Source organism: Neofelis nebulosa, chromosome 9 (assembly GCF_028018385.1).
Source record: "Neofelis nebulosa isolate mNeoNeb1 chromosome 9, mNeoNeb1.pri, whole genome shotgun sequence".
NCBI classification, from domain to species: domain Eukaryota; kingdom Metazoa; phylum Chordata; class Mammalia; order Carnivora; family Felidae; genus Neofelis; species Neofelis nebulosa.
Genome location: NC_080790.1, coordinates 61,768,162 through 61,791,698, shown reverse-complemented (window position 1 = coordinate 61,791,698; position 23,537 = coordinate 61,768,162). Strand labels below are relative to the sequence as shown.

The following is a 23,537-nucleotide window of genomic DNA, read 5'->3' as shown; positions in this document are numbered from 1 at the left end:
AGTTGGATTTTTCTAACTCTTGCTATATACAAAAATCAGCTGAAAATGGATTACAAATTTTAATGTAAATCAACACTTTTAAAAACTCTCGGTAGAAAATCTTGGTAAGCAGATTTTAGTCCTTGGCATATACAAAGAGAAGACACAAAACAAAGTTTTATAAAACAGTTGATACATTTGATGGTATTCTTAATTTCAGTTTATTGTATTTTTCAATTCTAGAATTTATTTGGTTTCTTTTCTAATAGTTTCAAGTTCTGTACTAAGTTCAATCTTGTCTTTTAACTCCTGAGTACATTAAGTATAGTTATTTTTAATATTTTATTTATTTATTTATTTATCTATTTATTTATTTATTTATTTATTTAGAGATAGAGACCGTGAGCAGGGGAGGGGCAGAGAGAGAATCCCACGCAGACCCCGCACTGTCAGCACAGAGCCCAATGCAGGGCTCAAACTCACAAACTGTGAGATCATGACCTGAGCTGAAGTCAAGAGTCAGATGCTTAACTGACTAAGCCACCCAGGCACCTCTAAGTGTAGTTCTTTTAAATCAGGTTTCTGAAGACTTCACTATTTGAATCTTTTGCAGTGTTTCTATAGACTCTTGTTTTTCTTTTCTTTTTTTTGTTTTAAATCACTTTATTTTGTCTCCTCATATGCCTGGTTATTTGAAATAGAATACCAGTCATCATATATGAAAAATTCTAAGGATTTTAGGTCTAGGATGTTGTTATCTGCCTTCAGAAGATTTTCTTATGGTAGGTGACTAGTCACTAGCAATCTCAGATCACCTCAAATCAGTGAATGATTTAGGTTATTTGAAAGTGGACTTCATCTCTGTGGATCTGGTATCTTTCCAGTTCGTTCTTTTTTTTTTTTTAATTTTTTTTTAGTGTTTATTTTTGAGACAGAGAGAGACAGAGCATGAACGGGGGAGGGTCAGAGAGAGGGAGACACAGAATCCGAAGTAGGCTCCAGGCTCTGAGCTGTCAGCACAGAGCCCGACGCGGGGCTCGAACTCACGGACCGTGAGATCATGACCTGAGCCGAAGTTGGACGCTTAACCAACTGAGCCACCCAGGCGCCCCTCCAGTTCATTCTTAACTCCTGAAGTGTAGCTCCTCCAGGGCCCCAACCAAAGAACTGGGCATTTTTCAGGTCCTCCATCCTCAGTATACCCTGAACTCCCTTTATCTTTCCCCTACAGGCTACTGAGAATTTATCTTAACTTCTCATTTTCTTAGCCACCTCTTAGAAAATTGGCAGGCTTGGGGCGCCTGGGTGGCGCAGTCGGTTAAGCGTCCGACTTCAGCCAGGTCACGATCTCGCGGTCCGTGAGTTCGAGCCCCGCGTCAGGCTCTGGGCCGATGGCTCGGAGCCTGGAGCCTGTTTCGATTCTGTGTCTCCCTCTCTCTTTGCCCCTCCCCCGTTCATGCTCTGTCTCTCTCTGTCCCAAAAATAAATAAAAAATGTTGAAAAAAAAAATTAAAAAAAAAAAAAGAAAATTGGCAGGCTATATCTGGAAAAAAAGAAGCCTCTCATTCTGAACTTAATCTCTATGGGTTTCTGTGATACTGTGATTTATAATAAATATATATTTAGTCTTCACCCCCATTCCTGACATAAAGCTCCTAAAACCTTTTGTAAGTGATAACAGCAAAAAAAAAAAAAAAAGGGGTCTTTTGTTATTTGTAATAAACTCCTTTCAGCCACCCGTTATGTCATATTATGTTATGATATGAACACCTGCATCACAGGTGTTCATATCATAATATGTTGACTTTTTAGTTATACAGATATGTTCTTGTAGACTCCTTCAAATGCTTGGCTTAAGAATGCAAATGAGAGCAGCGCCTGGGTGATTCAGTTAGTTGTGTCTGACTCTTGATTTCTGCTCAGGTCATGAACTCAACAGTTGCTGAGTTCGAGCCCCGCATAGGGTTCTACGCTGGCAACATGAAGCTTGCTTAAGATTCTTTCATCTCTTTCCCTCTCTCTCATCCTGTCTCCCGCTCACAGTCTTTCTAAATAAATAAATAAATAAATGAATAAAGCTAACTTAAAAAATACTGATGGGAATATTTAAGATTTTTTAATGTTTATTTTTGCCAGAGAAAGAATGAGCAAGAGAGGGGCAGAGCAAGAGGGGGACAGAGGATCCCAAGTGGGCTCCACACTGATAGCAGTGAGCACTAATGGGAATATTTTAAATGTTCTGATAGCTACAAAGACTGTGAGCATAGTTTAAATAAAAACAGTCAAAATTGCATTGCCATTTTATTAGTTATTTCCTGTAAGGACCAAAGAATTTGGTATTTAACTGTGTTTTCAAATTTAGTATTTCAAATTTTAATACTTTCTGAAAACTAAAATTTCATAAAAAATTTCCACATTGCGTATTTCATGCTTTTAAAAAATATGGCTGTTATGATTTATTGCTACAGCTTATGTTATTTGAAAATGCAGTTAATATTTTCTTGTTGAACTGTATTTCTTTTCAAATATCAACTTAATAAACTGTTACTACATCTATTCTGTCATAAAGAATAGGTTTTTATATTTTTTCAGAACTGTAAAATTTTCCTGCTAGTGTTTTTGTTCCTTTTAAAGCAAACTTAATTTGTACATAAAATTCCTTACGGAAACTAGCTAGTTACCTTATATCATCTATTTTCTTCTAGGTATTTAATCCCTAACATATTGTTCTGAATTTTAGTAGTTATTTCTACGTATGTCATTTTTATGCAAAACATACGTAAAGCTTTCTAATAGAGTTCAGTTTTTGAGAGCATAGGTTCAGGATTCAATGACGTCTTAGTTTGAATTCCTTCTCTACCATTGCCTATCTGTGAAACTTTGGAGAAGTAATTTCATCTCCTTAACATCAGTTCTTGGGGTGCCTGGGTGGCTCAGTCAATTGTCCAACTTGGACTCAGATCATGATCTTGCGGTTCGTAAATTCAAGCCCCGTGTCAGGCTCTGTGCTGATAGCTCAGAGCCTGGAGCCTGCTTCAGATTCTCTGTCTCCCTTTCTCTCTGCCCCTCCCCCACTCACACTCTGTCGCTGTCTTTCAAAAATGAATAAACGTTAAAACATAAAATTCTTCATCTGTAAAACAGGGATGATAATAATTCTTATACAGATTTATATTCTCTTTTATATTCTTCCTATTCTCTGTTGCATATAATCTGCAACTACTTTGTAAGAATTTGTCAGTTATTAATGTCAGTTTGGGGTTCTGCTCTAAATTTCAGATAACTTAGGATAGTTACTTCCTGACCATGGCTGTAACTTAATACTGTTAGTGACTGACTACGTGCTGGTAATGATGAAAGGCATTCTTGGATTGTGTGCCATTCTATTTTGTTAGCACAGATTGGATGCTACATAGGGTTATTGGATATGTTGGGCAAGGAGGAGGACCTAGCAGGATTTTAGTTCTATGTGACTGTTTTACATGCTTAAAAAAATTGTACTATTTATATTTAGTTCCTGAACAACAGCTGCTTGATATTGAAGATTGCGATCTCAATGTGGTGAGATTATGTTTTCAAGTTTTCCTCCCTGATGAACATGGTAATTTGACAACTGCTCTACCTCCTGTTGTCTCTAACCCAATTTATGACAACCGTAAGTACTTTATTTTCTTATATTTGTAGCATTAGCTTATGGGGTTTTTTAGTTTAATTTTTTATAGTATTTTGGCAATTAGAAAAAAGTATGATCATTGTAAGAAAAATTCAAGTATTACTAAAATAATAGGAATAATCTTCTCTGATCTCCTCCTTCTCCAAAGATAATCACTATCCTCAGGTACGTTTAACCAGTTTCTTCATATATTCACAATATATTTTTGGCAACTTTAAAAAAAATCACAGATCCTTTAAAAAAAATTTTTTTTTTCTCTTAGCAATATATCTTTAGCCTTTTCCCCCTTTAGGTACCTTATTCTTTCCAGTAACTGCATATTTCTTTATATGGCTATATCACAATTTTGTGAAATCATTACCTTATTACAAGACATTTGGTTTGCTTCCTTCTTGACTTTTTTCTCTAACAAATTGTACTTCAGTAAATATATCCTGTATGTGCATATTTTATGCAGATGTGTCTAGCATAATTTTAAAATTTTTTTTTTTTCTTCAACGTTTTTTTATTTATTTTTGGGACAGAGAGAGACAGAGCATGAACAGGGGAGGGGCAGAGAGAGAGGGAGACACAGAATCGGAAACAGGCTCCAGGCTCCGAGCCATCAGCCCAGAGCCTGACGCGGGGCTCGAACTCACGGACCGCGAGATCGTGACCTGGCTGAAGTCGGACGCTTAACCGACTGCGCCACCCAGGCGCCCCTAGCATAATTTTATAAAAGTAGATATGTTGGCAAATGCTAGATCAAAGGATATGGATATTTGTAGTTTTAGAAGATTATGAAATTGCCCTCGAAGTTTGTGTGTGTGTGTGTGTGTTTGCTTTTATATGCATCCACTCATGGTATATGACTGCCTGTATTGCATGTAGAAGCATAGTGGAGCATAGGCCTATAAAGGTGGATCAGAGTATCCTCATCATGGAGAACTTTGAATTGCCAGGGAGAATTATTGAAATTGTATTCCTATACATGTCAGTATGAAATTGCATTGCTCTAGAGTTATAGTCATGATTGAAGAGATTAATCTGGTGACACTGTGTAGGATGGATTGAAAGAATCCGAATTTAGAAACAGGGAGATTTAACTAGAGGACCTGTTATTGCCGAGAAATGAAGTCACAAGGCTCTAAACCAGTTTGGGCAATGTAGTTAAAAAGGAAAAGGACAGATGTGGATTATTAATGTTTTTAGTGTCCTTAATTTATTTATACACTAAAGCTTTTATCTGTCCTGTAAGTTGTTTTCCTAGAATTCTCACCGTAAAAAACGAGTAAAAAATATTACTAATTTAAAAAAATCCTTTATGTTTAGGTGCTCCAAATACTGCAGAATTAAGGATTTGTCGTGTAAACAAGAACTGTGGAAGTGTCAGAGGAGGAGATGAAATATTTCTACTATGTGATAAAGTTCAGAAAGGTATTTATTTGTTTCATTGAATTTAGAATATACAGATCTTCCTGGGCTTACAGTGAGGTTACACCATGATAAACTCACTGTAAATTGAAAATAATCTTAAATTGAAAATGCGTTAATACACCTAACCTGCCAAACATCATAGCTTAGCCTAGCCTACCTTAAACATGCCCATAACACTTACATTAACGTGCAGTTGGGCAAAATGACCTAACACAAAGCCTATTTATAATAAAGTATTGAATATCTCGTGTAATTTATTGAAAACTGTACTGAAAGTGAAAAACAGAACAGTTGTATCAGTTGTTGACCCTCCTGATCAGGTGGCTGACGTGGCTTGCTGCCACTGCCCAGCATCTTCAGAGTATTGTACTGCATATTGCTAGCCCAGAAAAGATCAAAATCTGAAGTACACTTTCTACTGAATGCATATTGCTTTCACGCCATCATAAAGTCAAGACGTTGTTAAGTTGAACCATTGTAAGTTGGGGACCATTTTATTTCATATTTATTTAGAGAGAGAAAGAGCACGTGTGGGCAAGCAGCGGAGGGGTAGAGAGAGAGAGAATCCCAAGCAGGCCCTGCGCTGTCAGCACAAAGCCCATCACAAACCATGAGATCATGACCTAAGCTCAATTGACTGAGCCACCCATGCGCCCCCAATCTGTACTTTAGATTAATAGATGGATTTTGTTTTCCCATTGCTATTTCTTTGCTTTTGTATTCACTAGATGACATAGAAGTTCGGTTTGTGTTGAACGATTGGGAAGCAAAAGGTATCTTTTCACAAGCTGATGTACACCGTCAAGTAGCCATTGTTTTTAAGACTCCACCATATTGCAGAGCTATAACAGAACCAGTAACAGTAAAAATGCAGCTGCGGAGACCTTCTGACCAGGAAGTTAGTGAATCCATGGATTTTAGATATCTGCCAGATGAAAAAGGTATTATTTCTTGGTGGTAAGGTTTTATACATTTCTTTCATTTTTTTTTTTTTTAACGTTTACTTATTTTTAAGTAAAATAAGAGAGCACAAGCATGTGGGTGCGAGTGAGGAAGGGGCAGAGAGAGGGGGACAGAGAGGATCCAAAGCCGGCTCCACGCTGACAGCACAGAGTTCAAAGCTGGGCTCAAACTCACAAACTGTGAGAGCATGACCTGAGCTGAAATCGGATGCTTAACCAAATGAGCTACCCAGTCACCCCAATATATATTTCTTAAAGTTAGTTCTCCTAATAATATTTTCTTATTAGATACATTTGAATACAGTAGTGTTTATTCATGATTTACATTTTATTTCCTGAAAGTTTTCAGCTGATTTTTTACCAATTGATCTTTATGCTCTTTTGCATCTCTTTCTTTAGAAAGGAATCTGGAATAGTCAAAGTATCCGAACTGTTCATCAAAATTTATTTTATATTTGAGGTTCTGTTTTTGTCCTTATCATGCCCTTTTTATAGATGGAAAACTTGCCACTCAGAAACTGGTCTTCATTTTGGTTTGGTCCTTAATCTGCCCTTATTGTGTTAGTTGACATTGTTGACTTATAGGTGTTATAAGAAAACAAGATGAGTATTATACCTTTTACTGCTGACTTGGGACACATTCTGCAATACTTACTAAATCCATATTATATATATATATTTTTAAAGCATTTTCTGTATGGGAATAAAACACCTATTTAGTTGTTGAAGGAGAAGCAGCACAATCCTATGATGATTCACATACTTTCCTGCTTTCTTTTTAACCAGATACTTATGGCAATAAAGCAAAGAAACAAAAAACAACTCTACTTTTCCAGAAACTGTGGCAAGATTGTGGTAAGAGTATTTTGGATTGATTTGTATTTAAATAGATTTGGGGGTTTTTACTTTATCCCATTTTCCAAATTTTAACTGATGTTATTTTTAAAATTGCGTTTAATAATGAAAAAACTTTATCACAACAGTTAATTTTCCTGAAAGACCTAGACCTGGTCTAGGATCAACTGGAGAAGGACGATTCATCAAAAAAGGTATTTCATCCCCTGTAGACTATTCCTTAAATGGTCAAAAGATCAGTGCTTTGCACAGTATATTGGAATTCCATTCTTAAGAATGAAAACTGCTTCTTTGCTATTTTCCATTCCCACAAATTATTTCATGCTTTGGATATTAAATGAATTGATCTCCATTTAAAGTCCTGTTGGAAACTATGATTATGTTTTTGGGATTCATTGTTTGAGAAATTACATTTGTTCATATGGTGGTAATTTTACTTAATTATGGTGTGTCATGGAAGAAGTGGTTTGGATCTGGCGGGTCACTTATCTTTAAAGTTTTACTGGGACACAGCCACGCTCATTTGATGACATATTGTCTGTGGCTGCTTTTTTTGCATAACAGTGGCAGAACTGAGTAGTTCCAACAGAGGCTGTATGGCCCACAGAGGCTGAAATATTTGGCTGTTTATAGAAAAAAAGTTGTGAACCTCTGGTTGAGATCATTCAACCAGGGTTATTTAATTAGAAGTCTTTTGTTCCCCTTAACATTCTTAAATGAGTGCTTTTTCCTGGTTGAGTATGTGTAGCAGTCATATACTATATAAATAGATACAGAATCCTTAATTTCTTTCTGACTGGGAATTATATGGTACTTTAGAGTTCTAGCTTAATAGATCTTAGCAAGTTATGTGGATTTTTCAATCATCCCTAATGAGCATTTCCTCCATCCCTCCATTTTCTCCTAAAAATAGTGAATTTGAAATGGTTTTGGCTAGTTAGATTCCCATTACCTGAAATTCTGATTTTTTTTTAATGCTTTATTTTTTAAAGTAATCTCTAGGGGCGCCTGGGTGGCGCAGTCGGTTAAGCGGCCGACTTCAGCCAGGTCACGATCTCGCGTCTGTGAGTTCGAGCCCCGCGTCGGGCTCTGTGCTGACAGCTCGGAGCCTGGAGCCTGTTTCCAATTCTGTGTCTCCCTCTCTCTCTGCCCCTCCCCCGTTCATGCTCTGTGTCTCTCTGTCCCAAAAATAAATAAAAAAAAACATTGAAAAAAAAAAAAAAAATTTTTAAAAATAAAGTAATCTCTACACCCATTGTTGGGGCTCGAACTCACAACGCCAAGATCAAGAGTCACATGCTCTATTGACTGAGCCAGCCCGGGACCCCTGAAATTCTGGGATTTATTTTTCACTTTTCAAAAATACCTTTCTAGGGCCTCAGAAGCTAGATTTTCATATTTAACTGGAGTGAAGTTAACTATGCCCAAATAACTTACAAAATTAAAGGTATTTGTAAAACAGTGTTACAGAATGCAGCTTTAGACTCATGTCTAAAGTGCAATTTACTATTTTTATCTAAACTGTTACATCAGTGTCCTTGAAAGTTTTCTTTATTAGTGTGTTTATGCTATTTTAATTTAGAGATATTTTTTATACTTTTATTTCAGTTTTGTAAAAATGTATTTTCCTCCCCACAGAATCCAACTTTTCTCATGGTGCAGTTTTGACAGATATGTCCAGGACCTCAGGCATTTCAAGCCAAGCAGACTCCTACTATTCCTCGTCTGTGTCCATCTCGAGTGCGTTGTCACATCATACTTCAGCCATACCTGCAATGGTATCTCAGCCTTCAAGCTGGTCTTCAGGGGCCCACCCCACCTCACGCTCAGTCAACACAAATCCACTGAGTAGTTTTTCAACGGGGACACTTTCCTCTAATTCACAAGGTGTCTCACCATATCTGGAAATACCTCTTGTGAGTGATTTGAATGCCTCTAATGCTTGCATTTATAACAATGCTAATGACATAGGCAGAATGGAAGCATCATCCATGTCATCAGCTGATTTATATGGTATTTCTGATGCCAACATGCTACCGAATTGCCCTGTGAATATGAATGACAGCATGAGGGAGTCTGATAATCCAAGACTTGTGAGCATGAATCTTGAAAACCCCTCATGTAATTCAGTGTTAGACCCGAGAGACTTGAGACAGCTCCATCAGATGTCCTCTTCCAGTCTGTCAGCAGGCGCCAGTTCCAGTACTACGGCTTTTGTTGCACAGTCCGAGGCATTTGAGGGATCTGATTTCAATTGTACAGATAACAGTATGATGAATGAGTCGGGGCCATCAAACGGTACTAATCCAAACAGTCATGGCTTTGTTCATAGTCAGTATTCAGGTATTGGCACTATGCAGAATGAGCAATTGAGCGACTCATTCGCGTTTGAATATTTTTAAGGTAACTTGTGTGATTTAAATGGTTACTCAAGATTTAAATCCTTTGACATGTTTGTAACCATTTTTATGTTACCTATATAGATACAGTATTTTATATTTCTCTGAGACTATAACATAGGGTTTTGTTTTGTTTTGTTTTTTATTTAAAAGATGACAGTTCAAAACTTCTTTATCAGAGAGAAGTATAAAACTTTGGGGATGTAGGGCCTTCCTCTAACAGGCGATCTTGGCTCTGGAGCTCCTTGTTTAGCTGGCAGAGAATTTGTCAGGATATAATGAAAGATGAATCTTCAGTGCTGAAGCTACAGCTTGAAAGAGAGGGATGAAATCATTTCCTAACTTCAGGAAGAGGAGGAAAAATTCCAGCATTTACAGAAGACTTTTGCTTCAAAGAGTAGATAAATCTACACAGACTGAACTTCTAGGCTAGGATGCCCTATAGAGTCTGACATCCAATGAAGGTTTATTAAACTAGCACATACTTCAGCTTAGGCTAAATCATTATTTGACATGAGTGTATAAAGTACATGTTAAATATTGAATAAAACCAATTTTCCCGTTAACCCCCCCCCCCGCCCCCCCACACACAACTTCGGGTATACTGAATATAAAGCTAGAAAGTACCATAAAGGGACAATTCTGAAATGGAAATTTAAAAGGGCCTGTTTCTTCTTTTGAAACATGTGACCTGATGCTGTGTGCAGTGCGAATTCTGTCTTTAGAGTCCTATCCCATTTCCCCATGACAGAATGAGAAGGTGAGAGAGAGCAAGGCTCTAGTTTTTCCAAATATACTTTTTTATACTTCTTTTATATTGTATTAATGTATTCTTAGGTAAATGAATTAACTGATATTTGCTTTTAAGCAAATTTAAGGTGAAACCTGTAATGACTATGTCATTGGAAAAATGAATTACTTATTATTTTTGAGACCCATGGGCCAAGGTGACCCCTAAGGGGTTTTCTGGAGTTTCTTAGATTTTTTTTTTTTTTTTTAGAGAGAGAGTGAGTATGAGCTGGGGGAAGGGGCAGAAGGAAAGAGAATCTTAAGCAGGCTCCACACTCCTTGTGGAGCCCAATGCAGGGGTTGATCCCATGACCCTGGGATCATGACCTAAGCTGAAACCAAGAGTGGGATGCTTAACCAGCTAAGCCACCCAGGTGCCCCTGAGTTTCTTAAATTTATATGTAAATCAAGTCTTTAAAAATTTAACTTGGACAGAAGGGAGTTGAAGTGAGCTTTCAAGGCAGGGGAAGTTCTCTACATTTCGGTCTTAAATCCCTACCTTTAGAATTGCTTGTGATTTTAGCTTTACATCCATGTCTTTAAGGTGAAGAAATTTCCTTAGACCTCTCTTCTTTCTTGTTTCCTGACTCACTGTGATCTCATCCAATTTCGTGCCCTCTTCCTATATTTTACCCTTAGACCTATCCCCTGACCTCCAGACTTGGAGCTTACATTATGCACGCAAAACTGATTATTTGACATCTCTGCTCAGAACCTAATTAAAGCTCAGACTCGACATAACTAAAACTGAGTTCTTGATCTTCCCTCCCAAATTTGCTTCTCCTTCAGTCTTCCCCAACTTAGTAATAGTAATGCCATGCTCCTAAAGTTGCTCAGGTCCAAAACCATGGAGTCATCCTTCATTTTTTATCTCCCTAATCCAATCCGTCAGCAAATCTGGTAGGCCCTGCCTTCAGAATATATCCAAAGTTCACCACCTCTTTTGACCTCTACTATCAACTTCCTGTTCTAAGCCACTATCGTATCATCTCCTGCCTATAGCCTCCAAAAACGCTCCTACATCCTTGTGCCCCTACTGTCTATTCTCCCAAAAGTAGCCAGAATAATTATTTTTAAAAGAAGTCAAATTGTCCGTCATCTGCTCAAACCATCCAGTGGCTCCCTTCTCCCACACAGAGTAAAGACCAAAGTCCTTAAAATTAGCAGGCCCACACTCCCTCTCCTGTCTCATCTCTTACCGTTTTCTTTTCCTCATTCAGCTCCAGGCATTTGGAGCCTCCCTTCAAAAACACCACTTATACTCATCCCTCAGACTCTTTGTGTTTGGTGTTTTCTCTGCCTTGCCTGTCTCTCTCAGATACATGCGTGGTTCACTTCTGAACAGCCTTCGGATTCACTCAGCTGTTGCTGATCAAGGCCTTACTCAACTATCTACACATGAGCACTCCATGCCCCCTCTCCCTTATATTGGTCTATGGTACTTATCAGGATCTGACTTTACTAAGCATTTGTTTATTGAATCCCCAGTTTGTGGAATAGTGTCTGCCTCCTATTAAGCACCGAGTTATTTCAAAGTACTACTACTAGAACTTTCAAAGTGTAGTACTAATAGAATGTTCAAAGTATTATAGAACTTTGTTTTTTGAAAGACCAGCTCTAATTATTAGATGCTTAGGATTTTTTATAATTCTGTTTAATGTGACATGGGGTTTATGTCTGAATCATGTACCTTCAGGTCAAGGATTAATACTGGTAATCCAAATTGTTTGAAAGCAGAGCAATCCCAGTGGCAAAATGATGGTAGAATTTAGGCAGTAATAGTAGTTGTGATGGAATTGTCATGATGCTAAGTAAATAGCTTGTCAAAGACTGAGTCTCTTTTACAACCAGAATCTCCCATAAATATTGAGCATGTTCCGAGCTAGAAACAGTGTGTCATTTCACTTACGTAGTGTCCAAGCAAACCAATAAAGTTTGTTGGAACAATCAAAATGGGAAATGTGTGGATGTCATGTAAATAAAAATTCCGAGTGAATGATCCTGGGAAATGAGAAGGCGAGCAAGATAAATCTTGACTTGAGGTCTGGATAGTTTAGGAAGCAGAAGAAAAAGAGTAAACACACATAAGTACCATTAATATTTCTCAGAAATTTGATTTCAAATCAAAACATTTGTTATGTAACTTTAAAAACCATAAGCATATAGCATGCTTTAGAAGTACTTAACCAGTAAGTGAGGAAAACTTGGAAGGTATAATTCCTTTTTTGTTCAAAATATGAACCCACGATATCTCCAGATAGTGGTTCATAGGTGCTGAGTTTTGTTGTTGTTTTTTTTTTTAAAGAGAATCCTATAATTTTATATTAATTAGCACTGGCAAGCTTAAACACAGACAGTTAGAATATCTAAGTGGATTTTCATTAAATAAGCAATTGACTTGTTTTGCAGTTTTGGATTTTTTTCTGTGTGAGCCGCATTTAGATACTGCAACATCTGTGTTTAGAGTATTTCCAATGGATTTCTCATTTTTCAGGTGCTATTTACTGATTGTAGAATTTATTTTATAATTTAAAAAGAATTTGGCAGCCAGCTTCTCCTTGATCTCTAAACGTATTTCTGCTCTCACACGTAGTTTCCAAGGAAAAGGTGCCCTTCTGCCTTTCTAAATGAACTCTACTTGTACCTTGGACTGTCCTATCTCTCCCGTCTTGTTTTTGTGTCCTCATATCACCATTTAGTGCCGGTTTTCTTTGTATAAATGTGGTAAATGTCTTCTCTAGTCTAAAAAGAAAGGAAACAAAAATCTTTCCTACCAACTTCATGCCCTTTCCTTCACATCTGGGCTTGGGAAATGCTTTCAGCCTCCCATTTCCTCAGCTCCCATTCTTTGGCTTACTGTTTCATAATATTCTGGGGAGAGGGCCAGAGTCACTGTCCTTGTCAAATCTAGTGTCTTTTTGTCAGTCCTCACTCTGCCTGACCTATTCATAACCTTCTTCCCTATTGGCCACTCCCTCCTTGGATGCTCCTCCCAGGCTTCTGTGGTAGATAAGATTCTCCGAGGCTGACATTTTTTCCAGTCTCATCCCAAGCCCTCATTTGGTGCTATTTTTCCCCCTGGGTGGCCTCATCAATGCCCACGATTTCAGCTTTCTCTCATGCTGCCCACACTTACCTTTATAAACTGGCTCCCCCTTTGGATTCTCTACTTTCATTAATGGGATTGCCATTTACCCTGCCACCCAGAATAGTTAATAGGAACTTCAAAGTCACATTTTATTCCTTTTCTCCCTCCCTCACACTCATACTTAGTCATCTGGTCTTTTTAATTCTGCCTCATAAAAATGACTTGCATTTTTCCCTCCTTCCTTCCTAGTGCTTTCTTAGTATAGGTCTTCATTTCTTTTCCCCAACAAGAATCTTCTGTATACTGTGGTTAACAATAATACCACATTCTCCTTAAGCCCTATTATGTAGCTGGCATTCCTTGAAAAATCTCTCAGGCTGCCAGGCCTCCATGACTTTAACATACTCACTTGTCCTCTGCTCTTCAGCAACAACATGTATCCTTTTTTTTTTTTTTTTAATATAAAAATCTGTATTTATTATAGTTAGCATAAAACATTTTTTGCATCAATTATTGTTGTAATTTAGGCTGAATAACTCCAGCTATTTGGCTACTGTACCGAAGTCCTCTTTTGAACCTACAACGAAGAGCCTGTGATAGTTATGGAAAGCGTTACCATAGCAACCTATATTGATGTCACAAGCTCAGTCTTCTGACTTCATTGCATAATGTAGTAGCAACTTGGTTGGCAGCAGAAACACCCTGCTAAAGAAAAGTACCTTGGTTCACAGCAAAGAGGACAAAGGAAAACAGCAAGGTATAGGGAGTTGAAAGAAAGGAATTATTAATGCCTTGTAGTAGGTAACTAGCTCACAAAAATGAAGAGGACACTTTGAAATTAAAAAGCATATAGGGGCACCTGGGTGGCTCAGTCACCCGGGTGGAACCTGGGTGGCTCAGCGGACCCGGTGGCATCCGGCTCAGGTCATATCATGGGTTGGGGAGTTTGAACCTTGTGTCAGTCTCCACACTGACTGTCCAGAGCCTGCTTGGAGTACTCTCTCTCTGCCCCTCCACCGTGTGGGTGCTCTCAAAATAAACAAACTTTTTTTGAAAAAGCATATAGGTAGAGTTTTTTATTTTTTGAAATAGTAATGGGTAAAGGATATGATTGATGTCCTAATCTTAATTTTAATAAAAATGTGGAGAACTCTTACATCAATATGTCATATTATATAGCTAGATCTATTTAAGCATGTTTTTCTATGTCTCAGTGAAAGATTATATCTGTTCATGAGTATTATGCTTCTTACACTGGGTACATTAAATCATCAGTGTTTATTTTACCATACAAATATTCATCCTCATTAGAATACAAATAAGTGACATGGCTTTGCTCATTTAAAATACAATAAAAATTTGCAATGATATCCTTTTTTAGACAGGCCTGATCTTTCCATTGGAGCCTAAAGCCTGTTCATTATGTCAGTTGGTCTAGATTTCTATCATACAGTGAATTTCCGAATTGAGATTTTGGAATTTGAAAAGGCATTTACACTAATAAACTTCCTCACCAGAAACTAAGCAACACATATCCTTTAAGACTGGGCTTCTCCTCCGTGAAGCTGAGTCCTCCCCCAGTTGAGACACAGCTTGGTGCGTGCGCCTGTCGCCGAGATCCTCTCAGTCAAGTACAGTCCTTAAAGGTTTGTCTCATTTGGCTTTTGGACTCTCACTTGGCACCATCTGTGGCATCGTTGGTGCTGAATAAATGGTAGCTATTCATTAAAGAGGGAAGGATAAAACTGACAGAGGATTATAAAATGTGGACAAGGATATGATTTTTAAGGGGAAAGGTTACTTAAGCTGGTAGGAAAAGCAGTGATGCCAAGATTACCCAGCTTGTGAAATACTTTACTGTCTGCTTCCTATACTGTCAACTGTATTAGGTAGAAACTTTAATAGTTACTAGGATTGTTTCACATCTCTGACCTTGCTCCTTTTCTCTGCTGTATGTGGCAGTTTTAATCTTCTAGGCATTTCTTCAACACCGTACCCTTGCACAGACACTCCAGTATTAATGTAATAAATCACATAGCACATTTTTAAAAGTTTATTTATTTATTTGGGGGGGGGGGGCAGGGAGAGAGGGAGACAGAATCCCAGGCAGGCTCTGCGCTCAAACTCATGAACCGTGAGATCGTGACCTGAGGCAAAATCAGGAGTCAGATGCTTAACCGACTGAGCCACCCAGGCACCCCTTTTTTCCCTCACAGAGCACATTTTTGTTATGTCTAATGTGCAAAGCACAGTGTTAGGTGCTAGAAATGAAACAGGTGATGGAGATAAATCTCCTGCTCTCACAGATGTCAGTCTTTTTCTTTTAAGAGGTAAAATACTCTGCAAAGTACAGAAAGTGGACTAGTTTTAAGTGTACAGCTTGATGAATTTTTACGTATGTAAACAATCATTTCCAGTATCCCAGAAGTTTCCTCCATGCCCTTTCCAATGTACCTATATCTCAAAACCACTATTCTTATTTCTGTCATCAGAACCTACTATTATAATGGCCTTTTAAATTGGTAACTGGGTTCCTCTAAAAGCTGGGTTGTCAGTTTTAAACCTAATGTTTCAGAAAAAAATTTGTCCATGTTAAGAGAGACTTGGAATTGGTGATCTAGGCTGCCCGGTAGTGCCCAATAACTTGTTATATAATAGGGGATTAAAGAAATTGCCACGTGATGTTAAATAGCGTGGGAAAATGGAAAGAGTAGGGATTTTTTTTGTCGGAACATCTAGGTGTGAATTTTCAGCTCTGCAACTTACAGGTTATGCAATATTTAACAAATCATGCCTTCTGTGGGCCTCTCTTCAGATATAAAATGCAGATAATACCTTCTTTACCTACCTCACAAGATGTGTTGTATTAAATAAAATAATGCACAAGAAACTAGTGCTAATGAAATATTAATAAACCAACATCTATGTGTATCCTGTGGCCCTGAGTAATCTCTAAATCCAGACATTCCTTCTAATATATGGCAGAGTGAGAACTATGGAGTAGATTCCTTAGTAGGAACTCTGAGATGGGTTTCTCTTTAGAGTGACCATCTGTTGTGCCCAGATCTGGAGGCTGTTCATTTGGCCTTACTTTTAACAGAACCATTTTCTACCGTATTCTGTTATATAGCAAACCTAAGATCATTTCCAGTTCTGAAATTCTAGGATCCTTAATTTATTTGCCAAAGTTGATTATGAGTTGGGAGTTGTAGCACTATCTTCCTACAAGGGAGCCTCATCATAGCTAACGAAGTTGCCACTGAAAGATTTCTGATCGTTTCCCCACCCCCCCCCCCCAGGGGTTGAGTATGAAAAGGGCAAAATTAGGATGCTTTTCGTAGCACACAGAATAAAAAATTTCATGCTATTTAACATAAGCCCAGGAGTGGGCAGCTAATGAGAGCGAAATGTATGGTCTGTGTCTGATCTTATGCCTTTGTCTAAGATTTAGTCAAATTGCTATTTTAACTAATACATCTTAGCAGAATTTAAAGGACAGACTTAAAATCATTGGATAAGATTGAATCTCAAAAGTAATTGTAATTTTTTTCATGATACAAAAGTATAGGTTAAGAAAAAACCTTTATGTCCCCACTACTGTCACTAATAAATAAAACACAGATAAAAATTTTAAACATTCATTTCTCCTAAAGATTTTCTAAATATGTTTCATTTCGAAATGTCTATAGCTTTAGGAAAAAATACCACCTGCTAGTAATTATCTATTTAGAGGGGGTAGAATTTATCATTTGTCACTTACCACTCATTTCCACTTCAGTTTACGATTGGACTTTCAAAAATTTAAAGAATCTTAAATGTTTAAAGAATTGAAAGAACTTAAAATTTTTCCTTAAATAGTTATGTGTGAACGGTAATAATAATTAGTAAATAATGGTGCTTCAGTAAATCGAGTTTTCAGGGATATCAGAGTAAATAAAGTGTGTTTTTGATAAAAGTAAACATCTTGGCTGTTTTTCTTATTACATAATCAAAACAGTGTAGCTTTGCATAAAATGTAGTAATAGAGAAGATGGGAGTATTTGGGGATCTACTTATGGAATTTAGTCTCAGGAGACTTCATTGGGAACATGGTACAGTCTAGACGAACCCTTTATATGTCTTATGTTTTAAAAGAATGTATTAAAGGGGCACCTGGGTGGCTCAGTAGGTTGAGCATCTGACTCTTGATTTTGGTTCTGGGAATGATCCCGGCACCATGGGATCGAGCCCCACGTCAAGCTCCATGTCGAGCATGGAGCCTACCTAAGATTCTCTTTCCCTCTGCCCCTCCCCTGCTTGTGCTCTCTTTTTCTTTCTCAAAAAAATAATAAAATGACTTTAAAAGAATGTACTTAAAAATGGTGTTAACTAATGAATTACCCTTCTTAGGGGCTCTAATAAATTTGAAGGCACTGTAAAAAGTGGTTTTTGTTAAGTTCTCAGGTATTCAATTATTTATGTTAAATGTCACATCAAGATGTAATCATTTGTAAAATGTCAAGATGCTTTTTGTTGTACAGAATATTTTATTACCTTTGTAATATCTTTGTATACAGTGATTTTTTTTTCGTGGTAATAAATGGAAAAAACTCAAAGACTTAAAATTTTGTTGTCATTTGGCTTAAACTATTGATGAGATTTTGTTATTTATAGCATCCTCCTTGGGAAAGGTAGTTTGGTTGCTTAGAAACATTAGGCATTTTTATGGAAAGCTATAGCTGAATATACCTGCATATGTAACTGTTCTGTGAAATGATAATTTTTGTAGAGTACTAAAATGCATTTTTAAAAGATTTTCATTTTCTGCCTTCCTTATTTCCTGCCTCTCTCCCTTCCTGTATAATTCAGGACAAAAGTCATTCACTTATTGTGAGCAAGGTACAGGTAAGTACTTTGCCACAGGAGGCAAAGGTGGTGCCCCAGTGTGGGACTGCTGGGTGGAGCTGAAGGAGAACATTTGAGGGTGGTAGAGAGGGGACTTTCTGGGATCTGGAATAAGAAATAGGAGATTGGTTATTTAGGAGGGGGACTGATCTATCAAGTAAATAAATAAGGCTAATGGGAGCCAGATTTCTGTCAGAGAAAGGTATTACAAATATGAAAAGGGAGAAAGCTAGAATAAGGTTGGAATTGGAAGTACTGGTATACAACTCCCAATTTTCAATATGTGTAAAGTAACGTGTGCGTGTATGCATTTGCATTCGTAAGTAACAAATTATAACCCGTCAAATAAAACAGGAAGCCACAAATCCACAAGAAGGGAAACTTCTGCCTTTCAGTGGAATGGTAACCAAGAAATGTAAAAGGAACGGTGGAATTAGAAAATCAGTATTTGACAAATCTTCAGCAAATGCTAAAATTAATAGATGAAAGTGTGATGATCTCCTTATAAGATACTAATTAAAGGGAAAAAAGAGTAACTATAAAAGTGGAGGAGCCTGGCAGACACTACCTTCATTAAGTGATTAAAATCCAGTCGTCAGCAACTGCACAAATCAAAATTGTATAATACCTGATAAGATGCAAGAAGATAGTATCTCCTATGGTACTCTTGCGAGGAAGGTACAACCTGAGTCTAATAAGGAAACATCAAGCAAACCCAAATGTAGGAGCAATCTACAAAATAACTGACCTGAAATCTTCAAAAATATTAAAGTAATGAAAGTCAAGGAAAGACAAACTTTTCAGATTAGTGGAGATTAAAGGAACGTAACAGTTATATGCAAAGCGTGATCCCTTGCCCGTGAAAGTCACCGTTGGACAACTGGTGAGACTTAAGTGGGGTCTGGATTACGCAGTCGTAATATCTATGTGAACTTCTGAGTTGATGGTTCTGTTGTGGCGAAGAAGAATTTCCTTGTTTGTAGAAATTACACATAAAGTATTCAGGGTGATGAAGCATCACTGGCTCAATGGTTTAGGGGGAAAAGGTTCTTTGTACTTTTCTTGCAACTTTCCTGTAAATTTGAAATTATTTCAAAATGGAAATAAATGAATATCATAAAAGCAGTATTTTTTTTTTTCTCCATAATAAAAAAAGCAGCACCTAGGGGGCTCAGTCACTTAAGCATTTGACTCCTGACTTCTGCTCAGGTCATGATCTCACAGTTTGTGAGTTTGAGCCCCATGTCAGGCTCTGTGCTAACAGTTCAGAGCCTGCTTGGGATTCTCTCTCTCCCTCTCTCTCTGCCCCTCCCGTATGTACTTTCCCTCTCTCAAAATAAAAAAACTTAAAAAAAAAAAAAAAAAAAAGGAGGGGGGTACCATTTCAGAAAATCCAAAAAGCTTGTGTCAAAGCTCATTCTCTTTACGTGGGCTTAATAATCAAGGATAAAGATCCAAAAGAAAAGATCAGCCTAAGTAAAATGTTTTTCTCTTTGGAAATGGAAATTTAACTTCCAGGTTTCTTTCATATAACTTGTTAATGTCACCAGTTATCTTACTTGGGATATTTTTTTTTCTTTTTTTCTTTTCCAGGTATTCAGAGTTGTTTTTCCTAAACTAAATCACAGACTATATTTGGAACAAAGAAATACTAAGAAGTACAATAGGCCCTTTCTTTAAGTGTTATTAAAGACTTAATTTAAACAAAGCTATGAGGGGAGATCACAAAACTAAAAATAATTTTATATGGGCAAAAGTGAAACTATAGCACTCATTACTTAATATTCCCAGCTCTGCATAACACAAAGACCTAACGTTAACTTTTAACAACCTGTGTCTCATAATATATGAACATATGGAATAAATAAAGTATAAACAGCTAATGTTTTTGCTTAAAACTTTGCATGTCAGGAATAGGAATTTAAGAAATAGAAATCTGTTAAGGAAGTTCTTAATTTTTCCAGTTTAGAGATTCCACTAAATTCAAGGCTGAGCCACAAGAAACATGCAAAAGACTATCTCCCAAATTATTTAAATCTTTTGTGGCAAAACTTCCCCAGAAATGGAGAAACACACAAAATTTCTTACCTGTTTATCAGAAGTTTATTTCCATTATCCCTTTCTCACTTTCTGGCATTGAAAATAGTGAAAAAAGTTTTTGCTAGTATTCACATACGGAACTTCATGTCAATTAGATAATTTTCCTGATTTCTAAAATGAATAATACATCTTGGTATCTATGAAGTAGGTTTAATGAAGAGATGGAAAACAATAATCCAATACCATCCAAGTCACATGTGTTTTAAAATAAGCTCAGATAGTTGAATCAGGGTGACAAATTATACTTAAATCTCAAATTTTAATGATATTGCTGAAACATTCCTCTTAATGACCCATCCATTTTCTTTAGGTTTGGCTTATTTCCTGTTCTCTCTTCATAGTACCAACTTACTAACAAATGGTCATCATATGAGATCATATGAAATACACTTGGGCTATTTTTTTGGTAAGCTCCTTGATTTGGCATCTGAATTCTAAAAGTCAATTCTCATGGTTAGTGCATTTAAATGACATTCTCAGGTGCCTCCTTTACACAGTGGGTGCTCAATGACAAGGTTTATTAAGAAAGGACCTTAAAGACCAGGACACTTCAGTTTTAGCCCCTCCTAAGGAAGTAACTAACAATTTTAGACAAATCATTTAACTTCCATTCTTTGGTTTTCATATTTATAAAATGGAAATGATGAAATCCTATCCACTTGATGCAAATGTGGGAAACTGGATAATATATTGAAGCACTCTGGAATATATCAGATTGTTTAGCAATCTTAATTTTTCAAAATCTTATCCCTGGGGTTGAAATTACTGAAGGCACTTGTGTCTCCTTATTTAAAAGATTTATGGAAGTCTCTTACCAGGGTACACCTCAATTCCTAAGTTTCACTTTCCCTCCCCAGGAAAGGTATTGATTTTTTTAGGTTGTCAAAATAGTAACTTGAAGCCATTAAGATTTGTGACAGATTATACCAAAGAGTACTTCTGTTGACAACGGCTTGCTTGAAGTTTACCGGGAAAAATATTAATGATGTCAGATTTACATTTGATATCTTAGGATATTATAGGATACTGTCCTGTGTATAAATCTAGATCTTTTGTCAAGATCAGTTAACAAATTTAGAACATGATTTTGAAGGTGGTATGTCTTGTGCAGGGAAATTGTTCTGAAAGAAATTCTAGCTTCTCAGATTATCAGAATGCATCCTGTTTGTGTACTTCTCTAAATGGAATAATTAAGAGAATGTTTCCATTATTCCTAGTTTGGCTTGTGGGGGTTGGAGAGGGAACAAGAAAAATCATAAGATATCCTTAGAACATTTAACACAAAATACACACATATATAGATCCTGAGATGTTACAACAAATGTTAAAATATATAGATCAACATGATCCAAATGGTTTCCAAGACACTGTTATGGTGAGTAAACAGCCATCATACAGTGTATGCTGAACGGATGTCCACATCGTGCCACGAAAACCCTACTCTGTGTTTCCAAGTTTGAAAGCTAGTCATCCAGAGCAGGGGGCCAGTCAACATCTACAGACTAGAAGGAAGAAAACAAGACATTAAAACATTACTGTTCCAGTAAGCATTTGCTGATAATGCTTCTAAACTTAATAGTTTTAATATAACACAACAGAAGAAACTGCATTTGAAGAACAGTCATTAAATACCACAGTTCAACACTCTAAAATCCACATGAGGCCTTGAGATTCTTGGGCCCAAGGTCTGTTTCTGAATTCATAGAGTATTTGGTTATCAGCCAGTTATTAATTGTACCTTTGAACAGTAAGAGACTAGAGTACCTCTAAATTTTCTAAATGTTATTTATGGGTAAAGTAGCAAACAAACTCAGGGAGCAGGACCAACTTTCCCTCGGAAGTCTCAGCAACTTTTACTCTTCAGATCATTTTCATTTTCCCATCTTGCATTTAACAAATACTCAAGCAGTTTATACACTTATAGTGTTATTTGTAACCTAGCAACCAAATGAAAAATAAATGAATATGAAAGAGCGCCTGGAACTAGAAAAGAATAAATGATCATTGAGTATCATTTCAGAAGTTTTGTTTCTTGAAAAATCAAATTTATCTATCTCTACTCACCTGGTTTGGCTCTTCTAGAACAAAACCTTTAAGTCATAGTGAAATTACAGTAGCAGACAATTTTTTCTCCACATAAGCAATCACTTCCTAGGCTTTACAAGTATGAAATTGCACCTTGTAATTTACAAGTATGAATTGCACCTTGTAAGAGGGCCTAATTTGAGAGAAAAGTTTAAAAAAATCCACTGTACCCATGTCTTGTTTTGTTTTGCTTTTGAGACTTAAATTTTAAAACCCAGTATGATTTACTAGACATGATTTTTTAAATTAATCTACAAGTTACTACCAGAATCAGGAAAATTGGGTGTGTGTGTATGTGTGTGTGTATTTTTTAGAAATCCCAAGATATTTTGGTTCTGTTTCAGAACACAGCCATGTACTTAACACCCATATATAAGTTCATGGGTTGTCTCTCATGCCTGAAAACTAAATATTTCAGACCATGATCTTGTATGTGTTGAAAGCAGGAGAGGTTTCAAAAGCTCCCTAGGTGATTCCAATGGACAAAAAGGGATGAGGAACATTGGCCCGTGACTCTGATATTCCTAAACTGTTCTAAGAACTGAAATCAAGGAAGATGAATGCAGTTGAGATTTTCTTCAACTAAAGGTTGTCTTCCTCAAAATAAGTCTCATGAGAAGGCTCCCTGCAACCTTGAAGGTGCTGTCACTGGCTATACTGCAGGAGCTGTATAAAATCTAATCTGAAAGCTCTGAAGAAAACTGCCAGTAAGGTATTAATGCTCCAGTGATCATGTGATTACCATAGATGTTTTCACAGTAGGCAGTTATACCCACTTCTTTTTATAACATCAATCCCAGGTGCAAAATGCTAGCCTCCTAAAATTGTTTTTGTTGGGGGGTGGGTTGGGAGAGGGACCCCCTTCCTCAACAGGTATTTGTCAGAGACACAACTTGTGACTCAATACCTACTGATGCTCAAATGAGAAAAAATACTTATGGAGAATTTCCTGAAAGACCTATTCATGCCACTCTTCTAAATACTTAAGAATTTAACCTTGTTTCAATTCAGACTATTAGAGCAGAGAATTTGTACCACATCATAGAGGTCCCTTACAGAACTGCTTTTATAAATAACCGTTGGCTTATCTCATTTTCTATCCCTGTCCTGAATGTATGTTTCTGAGCAATCTGAAACTCCTGAAACAAAACAGGTATGGGAATTAACTCTCTAGAGTCCAAAGGACATATGAAGGGCTCTTAAGCATCATTTCCTCACTCCGTTTAAGGGTTTAAGATCTCATGCCACATGTAAAGCAACTTGGTTAGCAAATTAGCTATATATTTGCAAAAATCACAAATGAGACC

General features: G+C 37.0%; 2 protein-coding genes across 4 annotated transcripts in view; one reads left to right on the top strand and one right to left on the bottom strand.

Moving 5' to 3' along the window:
- Positions 1–23,537, top strand: part of REL (REL proto-oncogene, NF-kB subunit) — a 53,134-nt gene that overhangs the window by 25,717 nt on the left and 3,880 nt on the right. The window contains exons 5-10 of one of the 2 annotated variants that reach the window (XR_009248602.1): positions 3,494–3,634; positions 4,964–5,068; positions 5,797–6,009; positions 6,817–6,885; positions 7,014–7,079; positions 8,524–13,918. Coding sequence is in view for 1 of the 2 variants with exons in the window: in XM_058684007.1 (XP_058539990.1) it covers positions 3,494–3,634; positions 4,964–5,068; positions 5,797–6,009; positions 6,817–6,885; positions 7,014–7,079; positions 8,524–9,287 (1,358 nt within the window). In the remaining variant the exon portion in view is untranslated. Of the gene's footprint in view, positions 1–3,493; positions 3,635–4,963; positions 5,069–5,796; positions 6,010–6,816; positions 6,886–7,013; positions 7,080–8,523; positions 14,532–23,537 lie in introns of those variants that run through there. The other variant, XM_058684007.1, reaches the window with a different exon arrangement.
- The window catches only part of PUS10 (pseudouridine synthase 10), a 72,891-nt gene continuing 69,633 nt past the window's right edge, over positions 20,280–23,537 (bottom strand). For both annotated transcript variants that reach the window (XM_058684009.1, XM_058684010.1), the window contains exon 18: positions 20,280–21,647. In XM_058684009.1, the coding sequence (XP_058539992.1) occupies positions 21,609–21,647 (39 nt within the window). In that variant the 3' untranslated portion in view covers positions 20,280–21,608. The remainder of the gene's footprint in view (positions 21,648–23,537) is intronic.